Consider the following 14,602-nt stretch of genomic DNA (forward strand, 5'->3'; position numbering starts at 1 on the left):
CAGAAATCCAGTTCATGATTTCATGAGACAGCAAATATATTCTACCCAGTCCTGAGAATGAATATAGCAGGCACGAGTTTTTACCAAGTGATCGATTGTTTGTTTTTGGTGCATCTCCACTGATTTCATAACAATTATCGTTGATAATTATCAGTGAGCGGAAACATTAGTTGCACACCGAGGATGGTGATGGAGGGGTTGAGGCGGCCGTCCGTGTTGAAGAGGCTCTCCGAGTCCATCTTGGCGAGAGGGTCGTTGGGATTGGGGTCACTTGGGGTCCCCTCCACCCGCGCCCAGCGCCCGACCACACTGTCCCAGCCCACAATGCTGTTGAGCACACAGCAGTGGTCCTGTGCAGGAGCACGTCCACACAAAAGCACAGTGCGTGTTCACCACAGAAATGTAGTTGCGCTTGAGCGGCGAACGCAAACGAGGTTTTGTGTTAATGAGGTACAGTACAATAGGACACAAGTTTATCAGTTCAGAAATGCGCCGTCCCAAAGGGGTAATGGGTTACTATGAGAACAGAGGGCATTGCAGGGAAAAATCCATGGTTGTACTGTACTTCTATGCTGTTATCAAATCACACGACCCACACGCCATGGAGAGCCCCTCATCCAGCAGTGGATTGACAAAGGGATGTAGGTGTGCAAGTATGATAAGGTTATTATTTAATTGCAACCCAATCATAGTAGGAATATATAAAATGTGGCCCTTTTTGAGTATTTCAGTGGCACACGATGTCCTCCTCTTGTGAATGGCCCACTCTCATGCTGTAACAGCTGCAACTCAGTTCACACTCATGCGCCACAAGTGCCTCGTCAGTTCAGCGGAAAACGCAGGGTGGGGTATGTCAGCCTCGAATTAATGCAGTCTGGATCCAGGCTGGCAAACTTGGTTGGTGTGGAATAAATTATACTTTTTTTTCCCGTGAAAATTATTTTTAATTTTGACCTCTGTGCCTGTTGTGGCTGCAGAGATCAACAAAGTGAGAAAGTATGATGTATTCACATTGTCCCTACAGCATCACTCACCAGCAGATACACCACCCTTCACAGTAGGCTGCCTTACCCATCAATGATTTGTAGTATGTTGCAGGACTTCAACATGTACAAGCACAAACGCACACAAAGAGACAAAATGCTGTCATTGACAAAGACATGGCTGACAAACCTGCAGCGTGGAGCCCTGCAGAATGATGGATTCACGCACCCGCACACCCGGTCCGATAGCAACATCCATGCCCACCGTCACGTTCGGCCCCAGCTACAGCATGTGCCGACACAAGGCAGGACAAAATTATTCACTGGTCAGCTTCCAGTGGCATAGCGTGGTTGTCATGGACCCTGATGGAAGAAATGGAATGGTGCCCTCTGTCTTATTTACTCTTCATAGCACGGCGCTTACATTCGATAACTAACTCTCATGTCATACTACCAGATTTTACTATATTTTGAGCTCAGAGTGGCATTATATTCAATACAATGTATTCAGCAGCATTTCTGTTCACTAAATCTTTGTTGTTACATTTATAGTTTCCAGAAGATCGAGTTGCAGAAGACATATGATGCAATCTTATTGTATATCATAAATTGCGAATCTGAATTGAAAATTATTGTCCATCAATTGTGTACAAAAATGTGCATATACAAAGTCTGAAGCATTTAATCCGTGAAATCCAGTCTATTTTTGATGCTTTACTTTTCACAGTTACAGCTGCATAGTTCGGAATATTTCCAAAAAACTTATTCCCTGGTGGCCTTTTGGCATGTTACAGGAAATATCCATTCCCATGTTGTCAGTGAAATGAAATATAAACTAACCAGATTAAGTACTGATATTCTCTCCTTCGTATGGCAGGAGGGAAACATACTGATAGTAGCTCTGCGTTAATGTTAATATGCCATCATACTCCCATTAAGGTGATGCTATGTGGTGGACAGCAGAGGGCAGCACAGGCTCTCATGTCTATGCTCCCTGCCTTTCAGAATCAGAATGTATATACTGTATGTATGTCGAACTCGCCACGTATGTAGCCAAACGTGGATAAGCAAGGTTTTAAGTATGGTCAAATAACCCTCACGACATGTATGGCATGCAAAAGCCTTCATCCAACATTTGACTGAGAAAGGGCTGCACATGTGCATTAGTATTAACACATTAAATACTGGTGTTGGTAAGAAAATAAACGTACAGACAAGAATGTACCTGGCTGCATTACCTATCGGATACCAGTCAAGGGGGTGACATTCCACTGTCGATAACTCAGATCTGATTGGCTGTTGGGAAGGTTTATTGATAGCTGCTGTCTAAAAATGGTTAATCCTGGAGTGGAAAGTTATCACAGAAGTAATGAGATCCGCATAGAAGCCGATCTTAAGAAAGATTGGGAAGGGTAGGATAAATGCATTACTGTGTTGTGTATCAAAAGCCCAACTCTGTGTGATCTCTGAAAGAGATGTCTTTGTCATCATATTCAATCAACAATTATGTTATTGCTTTGCATGATATTTTACACACTTTTGGAGGTATACTTTCCAAACAAATTAGTTTTTCACTGTACAAAAAATATAGGTGCATTATTGTCAGAGCAACTATTTTAGTGTTATAACGGAAGATCAGGATTTTTTGCCATTCTAAATATGTAAAATAGTGTAATATGACTTGGATCTTAGCAAAAAAGTCAAAGCCAAGAATCTAAGAACAGAAAAGAATACATGGTACTTTTATCGAATCAGTTCCCATATTTCAAAAACATACTGCTAAGCTGTATCACTATATGAGCCAGATCAGATGAAGGGTGGTATCTGATTCTTTTTCTTCTAACATGCATAAATAAACACACAGGTCAAGCACATATTTTGGTACTGCGCAACCAGATTTTTATACAGTTCATTCTTCAGTGTTAATTCAATACCGTTTTTTTGATTGAAAAAAAAATTATAAATCAGATTATGAACCGGAAACCAAACTTAGTACAAGATCGAGGCTCTGCGGGCACGGCAGCCTTCCTGTAGACACGGCTGTGGGGGTGAGACAGTGCTAAAGGCTCATTGACCAAATGAGCACATGGTGGAGCCATGGAACGTTATAATTAGACTTGTGATGGTTATTTACAAAACCTTTTCCATTTCATTTGCATCCATGTATTTTGAAATGAGACCATTACTCACCACAGCAGTGGGGTCCACGTTCGCTGTGGGATGGATGTAAACATCTCCTGGAAGAATAAAAAAGAAAACCTTCAGTAAAAAACACAAATCGTGTCTAAGTGATGACAACTGCTTCCTGGATAGGGGTTTACCCCCTGACGTGTCTTACACTGATTTCTTCAAACTGTAAACTACATATGTAATAATGCCAGTGCATTACGATTGGCTACTACACAAATCCTCCATTTTCCATAAAACCCCAGAGCATGAGTACGTACTTGAGTTGCTACCTGTCCTCCTCCCGACCTGCCCCCTTCCCGACCTCCCCCACACTGAGTTCCCATGTGCTTATACTGCCAATTCAAGCAAGAATCCAAAATCTCCAAAATGATTTCCATTCTCAGGCTGGCCAAAATTATTTGTTTGAAATTGTGCTGAGTATAAATATATTTTTGGGAAAGACCTGCGATATTCACGTTATAACTCGATTAACATTAACATCTCACCCCCGCGAGATGTGTTCGTCTGGATTTTTCTCCGGGTCCTCCAGTTTTTCCCTCCACATTTAGAAACATGCATTTAGAGTATTTGGCTGTTATAAATTCCACCTGGTAAACCACTCCGTTGAGCTATCATTTGTGGCCAGGTCACTTCTAAAAAAATGCTCTCAAGCTCAGTGGCCCTTACCTCGTAAAATAAAAAGTTTAGTAAAAAATTGTTTAGTAACTCATAAAACAATATAAAAGACACTGTTTTTTGGATACTAGCTAGCTGGAGCAGCTGGGTGTGTCTTCACAATTGATCGAGTAGGCAGGAATGATACTAATCTGATACTAATCATGTTAAGCAAGCCTGAGGCATGCATATTCCCCTTCTGAAGTGCTCCAAAGTAATTCTAATTAATATTCAAAACTACACAGCACTTTATGCTCATATACACAAGTAAACATTTGCATGCATGCGGGTCCACATCAATGGTTTCATGGCCACCTTGTGTGCCATCACTTACCGATGACCTTAGGTTTACCAGACCCATTTTCCGAAAGTCTCTCTGGGTGGGTGTTGTGGTAACTGCCCAGGTACAGGCGATTGGCATATATTGCTGAGCTGCACATATCATAGAGAGGAAGAAAGAAATGGGAAGGGTGGGTTAGTCAGAAGAGACTCTTGCTTCAAGTGAATCTCACAGTTTTAAACGTCATGCACTTATGTGAAATTTGTTTGAGGAAGGTGAATGTCGACATGCACAGTGGTGGGTGAGGGCAGAAGAGACAGCATTTAAGACATGGACTGTGTAGTACAAAAATAAATTAAAGTGGTTTCCTGCTCCAATGAGAATGGAAAAACATTCATCTCCTGTTTACAGCGCTGAACCAGTGGTGAAAATTCCATATTCCGAAAATAGGCATTTTTTTCTCCCAAAGAACAACCACAGTTGACTTAACCACAAAGTGGTACTCATTATAACAGCCTTGAACGGATGATGGGCTGAGGCAACCACTGCATGATCTGGTCAGTTAAATAAATATTTAGCCAAGATCAATGGGCTGCTGGATGAAAGCTTTCCAATCTGTCTCCATCTTACATGGTCCCATGATGCAATAATCCATCCAGCACTCGCACACAATCTTATTGTATTCCTCCACATGGATGGCAGATGCCCTTTGGGCATGTCCCCTCCCTTGGCAACCAATCCATCATTAGTTTCATCCATCGTCCATGATCCCACCTAGTGACATGCCATAGGCCATGATCCCTGCCCAAGCCCACTTGATATATTCTTGACTGTTAATGTCTTTAACCTGTATGTTTTATCTAGCCCACATGTTTCTCTTTCTGTCTCAATGAAATATCATGCTTCTTTGCAAGCTCTATCTGTCTATCTGGTTCATCAAACCTTGTAAAAGTGGAAAAACATAAATAAATAAATACATACTTAAATATGTACAATGTGGAATAATATATATATCAGTAAACGACTCTCTATCACGCCATAATTTTGCTTAGATACGTGCTCTAAAGATTATAATTACTACACTGTTTTTTATATGCCGGAGCCAACTTATGCTCAAAGGAATGTATTATTTTACAATGATTTATGTGTGTGAAATATTTTTGATTCCTCATGTGAATTGTTTCCCTACTGATTTCTATTTGCTTCATTACTGTTGTTTTAACTTTTGCCATTTTCGTAACCTAGGTCACTCTTGCATACAATACTATCCTGGTCTCTTACGTTCTCACCTGGTTCAACAAAAGTAACTTGAAACTCATCCAGGGAAAATGCGTTTACCTGTTCTTAGCTCACACACACATACCCTGCAGATTTTATCTGGCTCCAGAATCCGTCGGTGTGGAAGGTGTAGAGCGAGCGCTGTCCTGCCAGCGCTGTGAAGACGTCCTGCTCCAGCCGCACTACCTCCGCACGCGCCCAGCTGGTGCCGTTAGCCACTTCCTCGCTGGAGCATGCACAACACACACACGGGCAAAACGACTCTATGTGCACTACTGTGGAGATCCAGGACAATGAGTATGTATGAAATTAACACGTTATTTTACGTACCTGCTGATTATATATTTGTTGTGCAAGCCAGACTTATGGTGAGCACCCATAACAGCCAGACGAGCAGCATGAGTATTACCCACTGCCATTCCTCGCTCTCAAAACACACGTGATGCAGCCTGCACTCATTCCGTTCGATTAGTGTTAGCGCACACACACACAGCTCCTTAAAAACTATTCACACTTACCTCCAACAATTGTATCCACCAGGTACGTAACACTTCCTCAATTAAAATAAATGTTTATGTTTTATGCTCACGGTACATGAATCACATCATGTGCGCAAACGATGTTTGTCAGTGTGTAATGTTTGCAATGGTTTATTTACAACACTCAGAAAATAGGTAGTTTATTTTCTATGTAACAAAATTCAAGGTAGAAAAATTATTTCAATGCATCTGAATTCTGACGGGGCAGGGTAATAAAACTATGTTACTAAGATGGGAATCGAGTTATCCTCTGAATTTGCACTCACGGTGACCTAAGCCATACCTCTTGATCCCCAAGTTAGCTACTAACATAGATGTGCTTGAACCACATGATAATGGCACACTCCAAAACTATGCATCCACAGAAAACCCCACAAAAATAATCACACAACATTTACACTCGGGTTTTCGTTTATTTTGGTTATAGACCCTATCTGTGCCACCTCAGCCAGAGGACACTAGACAAAAAAGTGTTGTTAGTCCAATGGGCTTTTAAAAATCTATTTACCTAAAAGTGAATATGTTAGTTTGTTAGTCATGCTAGTCAGCATGTTTTTAAGGTCTTCACTTAGTCAACTCTTTCATAAAAAACCAAAGTGAGCGTATATTGAAAATTCAGCGGCAGTCAATGACATCTGAGAGCTTTGTTTACAAAAGTCACCCTGACCAAATGTTAAGTATAATTCTTATATTTGGATATGCATTATTCATATGTCAAGAGCCATTGTTTTGAGGTCAAGGGTAAATAAAAAAAATAATCAATATATGCAGGTCTGAGTGTACTGCAATCTCCAGTTCTCAATATTCACTGACCGCCACCCCTTGTTTGAGCGACACAGTGAGGTACGGAGCTTTTCACAGAAGAAATGTACAGATTAAGTAACCCTCGCCCGTGCCAAAACAACTTACCTGGCGAGCCCACACCTGTGCCGTCAAGTTGGGAACAAGGGAAAGTGAGGAAGGGACAGAGAGATGAATATAATAAAGACAATGGGGCATACAAAAAGGATGTAGGGAGAACATAAGCAGTTTGTAAGTGGTGCAAAAGGATTTAATGAGATAAAGTGAAATAACACAAATCACTAGAATGTGTAATGAAGTGTGTGTGCATATCTTACTCTACCAGAGGAAGAGAAGCCCGTGATTCGTGTGCTCGGCTACAATCCCAGCGATGTGAGTTCCCAGTTCAATTCAAATGGATTATTATCTAACAAAGCATGCACCGAATAATGCATCCATGAATCAATTATGTACGTAAATTACATAGGAATCTATACAAATCATATTTTTTTACAAATAACTATTGATTGAATTATATCACAACCCTGAATTGTAACAATTCATCATATCATTAATGGGTTCGGAGGCAGTGGGTGGTGTGAATTTCTACAGATCCTTATGAAGGATTGTTTAAGGACACATTATGAAGGACATTATTCACTGAAAATGGATATGTTGTAAGGTTTCTCAACGCCAGCACTGGTTGGCTGTGATGCTGTCTCCTCTGCCTCCTGATGATTCGTTGGGATCTGAATAGGCGCTTCTTAAAAGCACTCGCCCTGGTCAACTCGGGCAAAAAACAATGTTTGTCTTTCGTGCGTTGAACTTCTTTTGTACCGTACGCAGCCAACCTTGCTAATTGGAGGTGTAGTGTATTGTAGTGTATTGACCATGCGACAGGAAATTAAAATAAAGCTCTATTTTCACAAACACAAGATTCACGCAGGTGTTATGAAGGGCCCTCACTTTGTGTGCACTTTGTATAGCATTAACCGTAAAGTAAACAAGAATTACCAAGCGGCTATAAGAAAACAAAATGTTCTCCCCATGAAAACTGGACGAGCAGGAAGTTAGCTAACCATAAGCCATAAGGTTAGCTAGCCACCTAACAAAAGTACCTTTTGTAGCCGGCTTTATAAGCAAAAGTGGGATTTAAACACACAGTGATGTATAAGGCGTGGTGCCTCTGACGCCATTATCGAGAAACAGGGCTCACCTGAGTAGCTCCTGCTGATTTTGCTGAAAGACGATAGCGATGTGCTGGAAGATTTCTGGACAGAACAGGTATACTCCACAATTGATGAGCTCGCTTACGAAGGTGCTTGGCTTCTCAACGTAGTGCAATACCTACACATGAGAAAGGAATATGCATTCTATCATCTTGCAAAAGGGGCAAAGTAAAAGCCAATACAATAGCGAACCCTGCTGTTCTGAAAATGCATGCCTAATGCTATTGTGATTAGCTGATTATGCAAAATAACTCTTTGTTTGTTCCAAAGGTTCATAAGCTTAAGATTATGCCCTGACCACAAGCACTAAATCACCACCTAGCTGTGGCCAAGAAGCAATGCACTCTCACCTCATGGGTCTCTGTGTTTTCCACTATGCAGCCATAATTCAGCGACTGCTTGCGATTTGCCTGCAATACATTTTTTCACAAACAGATAAACCGAACAAATTAACAGGCAATCTCATAAAATCAATTACAAATTACAACAGCATTTATTTATCTTCTTGGTTCTTTCGGTAAAGTCACGTAGAAGGGAAGTAATAAAATAATAAAAAGAAAACATAATAAAATAATTATCACGACGTTTCGTCTGACGCTGTCTCCCCGACAGACCTGGTCTTCACCTGAGGACGGCTGCTTGCGTTGTAGCCGAAACGTCGTGAGAATTATTTTATTATGTTTTATTTTTATTATTTTATTACTTCCCTTCTACGTGACTTTACCGAAAGAACCAAGAAGATGAATCCCTGCAGTCACGAAAGCTTTAAATCGAAATTTAAGCATTTATTTACTTTGAAAGGAAACTAAGGATGCATACCTACTATAATTATTACCCAGGAATGTCCTTAACGCTCGTGATGTCACTCCACATCGACCAGCCCCCCTCATTAATATTCATGAGCAGGTGACGTCCTCCAAATGGACACCCCCCCCACCCCTCCTCATTAATAATCATGAGCAGGTGATATCCTCCAAACGGACACCCCCCCCCCCCATTATTATTAGCTACTATGAGCCAAGAATGCCTGTGTACATCGCTCGTGAGGTCACTCCACATGGAGCACCCTCCCCTCATTAATAATCACGAGCAAGTCACATAACTTTACATTGAATAGCCCCCCCCTCATTCATAATCATTATAAGGTGACGTCCTCCAAATGGACCCCCCCCCCATTCATAATAATTAGCAGCTGACGTCACTCCACATGGGGGGGGGCGAGGCACCTCCTCCCCCCTCCTCGGCGTCAATTCACAACCCTCACTACAAAGGCAGAACCCTCACGTCACGCGATCTCCGTAAAGGTATTGAGACATAGAAGTAAAAGGGCGTCATGATGAAAAAGGGATTATAACCTTAAAATAAAATAAGTCTGTGTCACCGCGCGCTTACAAATTGCACATGAATGGATGCAATGAATATCACGTCGTGGTCTGCTTGTCGCTTGCAAGTTTCATATTTACTACAATACACCCGTCCTTGGATGGGCAAAAGGCTAGTTTATGTTATTTGTCAACTAGCACCACAGACCTATGAGACAAGATAAGCAAACTAGCTGGCTCAGAACCGCAAGTAGTGAAAGTATTTGATGTTAATTCACTACTACCCTCTTGTTTACTTAACATTATGAGAGAACACGCATTCATTATTCATCCCATTAATATACATATTTATTAGCAATAGTAATGGAAAAGCTAGTGCACTGTGCTATGAACAATAGCTAACTTGAGTAGCCAGTCATATTCCAAACAATCCAACCCACACATTTACCAACGTGATGCAATACACTAAAACAACTTTTACGAGGTAAGGACTTCATTCAGCAGTGCACTGATAAAGCGCTATAAATGATAAGACACATACAACACTCCCGCGGCAGAAAAGGACATCTACACGTTGTAGCGTGGTTGGCATGAGCACTTGGGTAAGGAATGAAATGCCTCTCCCCCACTCACCCCCCACCTGTCTATTTTCCACCTCTTCACAGGCCGGCACTTCTTCCCCCCTGGCCCATGGGCGACGGTGCAGTTGCACCACCTGTACACTCGATAGCTACGCCACTGTCCGTGCACACACGTACGTTGGTGCACATGACAGTGAAGTTGTGCATGGCCGCGTCCCGCGCTCCCAGCATGGCAACGAGCGGGAAGTCGGCGCACACATCCCCGTTCAGGACAAAGAATGCCCGCGGACCCCCCGCCAGGATCTGGTCACGGAAGTGATACAGTCCGCCAGCTGTACCCAGTCCTGTGTACTCTTGCAGGTATCTACACACGTGTGATAATGGGGGAGGTACATGGCCATAGGCACAGGTGTAAAAAGTGTTTGCAAGAGGAAGTCATGAATAAATAGGATGTCAGCTAGACTTGTCCGATTCCTCTCATCTGTGCCATGTCTAGCTGCCTCAACAGTTATCTTCCTCTTTTTTTCGTCCCACAGTTCAGATTTGAGACTACTGCATTTTTAAATCCTTTATATTAAGTTCGCTTGCTTGCTTGCTTGCGTGCTTGCTTGCGTGCTTACGACCGTGCAAATCTTTCTGTCGCTTTTTAACCCACTTCCCGTGATCCAATCGAGCTGACATTTTCCACACAGACTCGTTGTGCGAGACAATTAATGTTCGTGAAAAAAAATTCCCAAAATGTTACACTTTTTAGGCAAAAAATTTGTATTTTACATATATTCAAATAGAACTCATTCATGGCTTTGGCTGAACGTCACAGTGTAAGAGCCCAGAGCGTAACCCCTCCACAGGCCGTGGCGGAGTAGCGCAGTTGGTAGCGCCCTCGCTTCCCATGCCAAAGATCGCGGGATCGATCCCCGCGTCCTCCACAGGCGAATATATTTTTAAATCCTTTATATTAAGTTCGCTTGCTTGCTTAGGACCGTGCAAATCTTTCACTCGTTTTTTAACCCACTTCCCGTGATCCAATCGAGCTGACATTTTCCACACAGACTCGTTGTGTGTGACAATTAATTTTCGTGAAAAAAAAATTCCAAAATTTTACACTGTTTAGGGAAAACAAATTAAATATTTAATTACCAATTGCTTAATGGTGGCAGACAATCATCTGACCCATAGGTGGCAGCCATCTCAAGCCAGAGGACGAGAGGACTCTAGCCGCCACGCATATAAAGGATTTATTGTGAAAAACTTTGTTTTTACGGGTTTACTTGTTAACCACATAAAATAAATAATAATTGTCATCCCTTTCTCAATAAACTGCTGAATGAAGGCAACTAATCACGTACTACTCTTCCTCTGGTAGAGTAAGATATGCACACACGCTTCATCATTACACATTCTAGTGATGTGTTACACAATATTCATAATGGGGGTTGTTTGACCATACGTCACCATGCCGGTCAGTACAGGCTGGTGAAGGAGGGATGCCTGAACCACTTTAAATATCACTCATCAGTGATTATAACTTGGCTGGGAATTGAACTCAAGTATCTAGCTTCACAACCCTGTGCTAACCAAACACATATAAAAAGATTGTTAATGCTCAATTTAACACATTCCTGCGGAGGGAGCTGGTAGGAACGTTGGGTTGCTCGGTCAATGGCCAGGGTCAACGGCGGCGTGGTGTACTGTATTCCAAAAATATGCCCGACTGTGAGGGCGGGCACAAGCCGGCGTGAGTAGGTTAAACGTTGAGTTTTATAAGGGCACCACGGGGTGACCACCCCCTCCCCACAAGCCCCACCCCTCCCACCGCCTCCCCACCCAACCCCTCCCTCCCCTCCCAACCCAGCCCCTCCCCACCCAGCCCCTCCCCACCCAGCCCCACCCCTTCCATTTTTTGATGCACGACGGACGGACACAATAATCCCCTGTGGGCTGGTGGAACCAGGTGGTTCCTACCAGTACTATCCTTACTGTAGTTGTCTTTATTGTAGGGGGATGTTTGTTTATAAGCCTTAACAATTGTAACAAAAACAGAGTACAGTATAAGTGTGTAACTATGTATTTATAGATTTGAGGGTGTAGATGTAAGTTTTATTTCTGGTCATGCAATCAGTGGAAATTAGTGTCTGAACCCTAGTTTAGGCGAATGTGAGTCAGCTTAGCTTTAAATAAAAACCTGGCGTGGTGTGTGCCAAAGGCGGGTGGACACTCTCCAGAAGACATCCACCACGCAAATTGAGAAATTAAATCACGTTGTGTGTAGGAAGTGCTGTTGTTTGCACCGCAAGACTATGACAGACGGCGAAAGCTTGGGAAGACATTAATTCAGGTGATAGATCATGGCATCTGATGATGTGTGCATGAGCGTCAGCATCAGGACAAAAATGGCATCACCCTCGTGTGCGTCACGCAAGTGCTGAACGCACTTACCGCACTTGTGTGACCAACCTATGAGATTAACACGGGAATGTAAGGACGAGTGTGGGGAGTGTGGAGAATGTCGGGGGTGTTGGAGAATGTGGCTATGAGCCCACTTGCTGCAGGAAATACCTTATCGAGACTTTGAACTCCTGCTGCGCCTGCACAATAAAGCGGCTGAGCACCTCACTCGGCTGGTAAAATCCGATGAGCAGTACCTCCTTTAGGTTCGGCACCTTACTTGCCCAAAAAAGGAGATGAGGCAAAAGTAAAAAAAGCAATTATTATCATTACCATCAGCACGTCAGCTATTGCCTGAGAGTAAATGGGTATGCATAAAACTCCTTACAAGACACTCTTCAGCAATAGTAAGTATTTGAATGGTGTTTGCCTTTGTTTACTTTCTCCAAAGATTGTCTCACCTGACTGCAGGCCTCGATGTGGTGTTGGATGATAGGGAATCCAGCCACAGGAAAGAGCGGCTTGGGCACATCGAGTGACAGGGGACGAAACCGCGTGCCTGTCAGAACGCAGCCGGGGTGGTGGTGGTGGTAACCATAAGGGATAGTGGGACATTCATGGTAGAAATGGGAGGTATCGCAAGGGTTGTTCGTTTGGGTGGTGATGAGGTGTTGGAAAAGTTATGGTATTCGCCGATGGCAGTGATCACATAAGGTGATCGTGAGGTTGGGAGAGGATTTTGCGTTTGACGGCAGGGGCGGTGCGACTATTGTTGCTGTAAAGCGGAGAAAGACAACGCACATCATATGATGCTGCGTTAATTTGCTTTCCTGACAGTAAAACAAAATACCTAACTGTATAACGTTTTAAAATAATTAGAAGACGATGTGCGCTAATCGCGACGTAAAGTATTGAATGCGTGAATAATTAAATAATGTATTTCACGAGGCGAGAGCTCATCGAAATATATTATCGATTGCAAGACCATAGACGGGCACCATACAGTTTTACATTGCAACACAGAATTAAATTGTATTATCGCGTTCTGTGTTATACAAAAGGGTTGTGCGACGGCCTCCTCTTACCTTTTTGAGGGCCTCCGATTAAGATGACAGCCTTGATCATGTCTACGGTGCTGTCAATATTTTCAATGAGTAAACTGGTAATGTTGATATCGCGTCAATACCGTCAATGAGCACTGTGACGGCCAATGGACGATTACGTCGGTGGCGTTTACGTTACCAACGTGTTGAACAACAGAGGGTGATGCTATCGATATTAATCGACGACGACAATGGCAACTGTTTATGTTAATTCTGATGGTAATTGGTTCTCTTAATTGTCGACGTTTCAAAACTCTGCCGAATTGTCCCCGCGCTCCGTCAACGTGGCCACTTCCGGGACAACACGTCACGTGACGTCACGCGCCACGGGGCGCGTGCTGCGCCGTGATTGGTCTAATGGTAGTGACGCAGTGGTTGTTCATATTTATACTAGATTTGAAGCTTTCGTGACTGCAAGGTTAGATTTTATGTCGCTATTTAATTATACCTGATGATGATTGCTTGTGTTGCAATCGAAACGTCGTATTCTATTATTTAATTTAATTTATTATTTTATCTTTAGACGTGACTTAACCGAAAGAACCAAATAACAATTCCTGCAGTCACGAAAGTTCTAAAATTAAGATTGAACCACTTCTACGGGGAAGTTTTAAGCAGAGGTGGGACAAAGTCATTGTTATGCAAGTCCAAGTCGAGTCGCAAGTCATCAAATTCATGACTCGAGTCTGACTCGAGTCCAAGTCACATGACTCGAGTCCACATCTCATAGGTGGGACAAAGTCATTGTTATGCAAGTCCAAGTCGAGTCGCAAGTCATCAAATTCATGACTCGAGTCTGACTCGAGTCCAAGTCACATGACTCGAGTCCACACCTCTGGTTTTAAGCTTATCTTTTTTCTCTCTCTCTGGCGACTTGTTTTCTCTGCCTGTGTCCTCTTTAGAATGTTCACACTTAAATTCTAACTTAGCAATCTTTGAAATACGTTATCAACCAGGCTATGCGTTAATTGTGTGTTGACCGACCCTCTGTGTTGTATTACATTACATTTCGATATTTTACTAGGTTATTTAATTTTAGTGTGTCCTCCTGATTTTCAGGCTTACTTGCCGTGCAGCACCACGTCTGTTGACCACTCATTGATATGCTAATTTTTTCTCTAACCCCCCTCCCTCTCTCTGCCTCCGCCCCCCCCCCTCTGTCTATTTAAGGCCACCCCACAGAGACGATCACCCCTCTCTGTTACCTGTGTTGCTCCCGTAATGTATCTTGGTGATATCTGTCTGCTAATATGTCTGTCTATAGTTTTCTGGTTA

At 42.7% G+C, this 14,602-nt stretch overlaps 1 protein-coding gene across 4 annotated transcripts in view; it reads right to left on the reverse strand.

Moving 5' to 3' along the window:
* The window catches only part of GMPPA (GDP-mannose pyrophosphorylase A), a 30,574-nt gene that overhangs the window by 6,573 nt on the left and 9,399 nt on the right, over positions 1–14,602 (reverse strand). Inside the window, exons 1-12 of one of the 4 annotated variants that reach the window (XM_078857324.1) lie at positions 13,310–13,647; positions 12,686–12,783; positions 12,396–12,499; positions 10,014–10,200; positions 8,284–8,343; positions 7,921–8,051; positions 6,834–6,848; positions 5,471–5,611; positions 4,162–4,259; positions 3,174–3,220; positions 1,174–1,266; positions 179–350 (exon numbers count right to left, since the gene is read on the reverse strand). In XM_078857324.1, the coding sequence (XP_078713450.1) occupies positions 179–350; positions 1,174–1,266; positions 3,174–3,220; positions 4,162–4,259; positions 5,471–5,611; positions 6,834–6,848; positions 7,921–8,051; positions 8,284–8,343; positions 10,014–10,200; positions 12,396–12,499; positions 12,686–12,783; positions 13,310–13,349 (1,186 nt within the window). In that variant the 5' untranslated portion in view covers positions 13,350–13,647. Of the gene's footprint in view, positions 1–178; positions 351–1,173; positions 1,267–3,173; positions 3,221–4,161; positions 4,260–5,470; positions 5,612–6,833; positions 6,849–7,920; positions 8,052–8,283; positions 8,344–10,013; positions 10,201–12,395; positions 12,504–12,685; positions 12,784–13,309; positions 13,648–14,602 lie in introns of those variants that run through there. The other 3 variants (XM_078857339.1, XM_078857343.1, XM_078857332.1) reach the window with 3 other exon arrangements.

Source organism: Lampetra fluviatilis, chromosome 1 (assembly GCF_964198595.1).
Source record: "Lampetra fluviatilis chromosome 1, kcLamFluv1.1, whole genome shotgun sequence".
Classification (NCBI taxonomy): Eukaryota; Metazoa; Chordata; class Hyperoartia; order Petromyzontiformes; family Petromyzontidae; genus Lampetra; species Lampetra fluviatilis.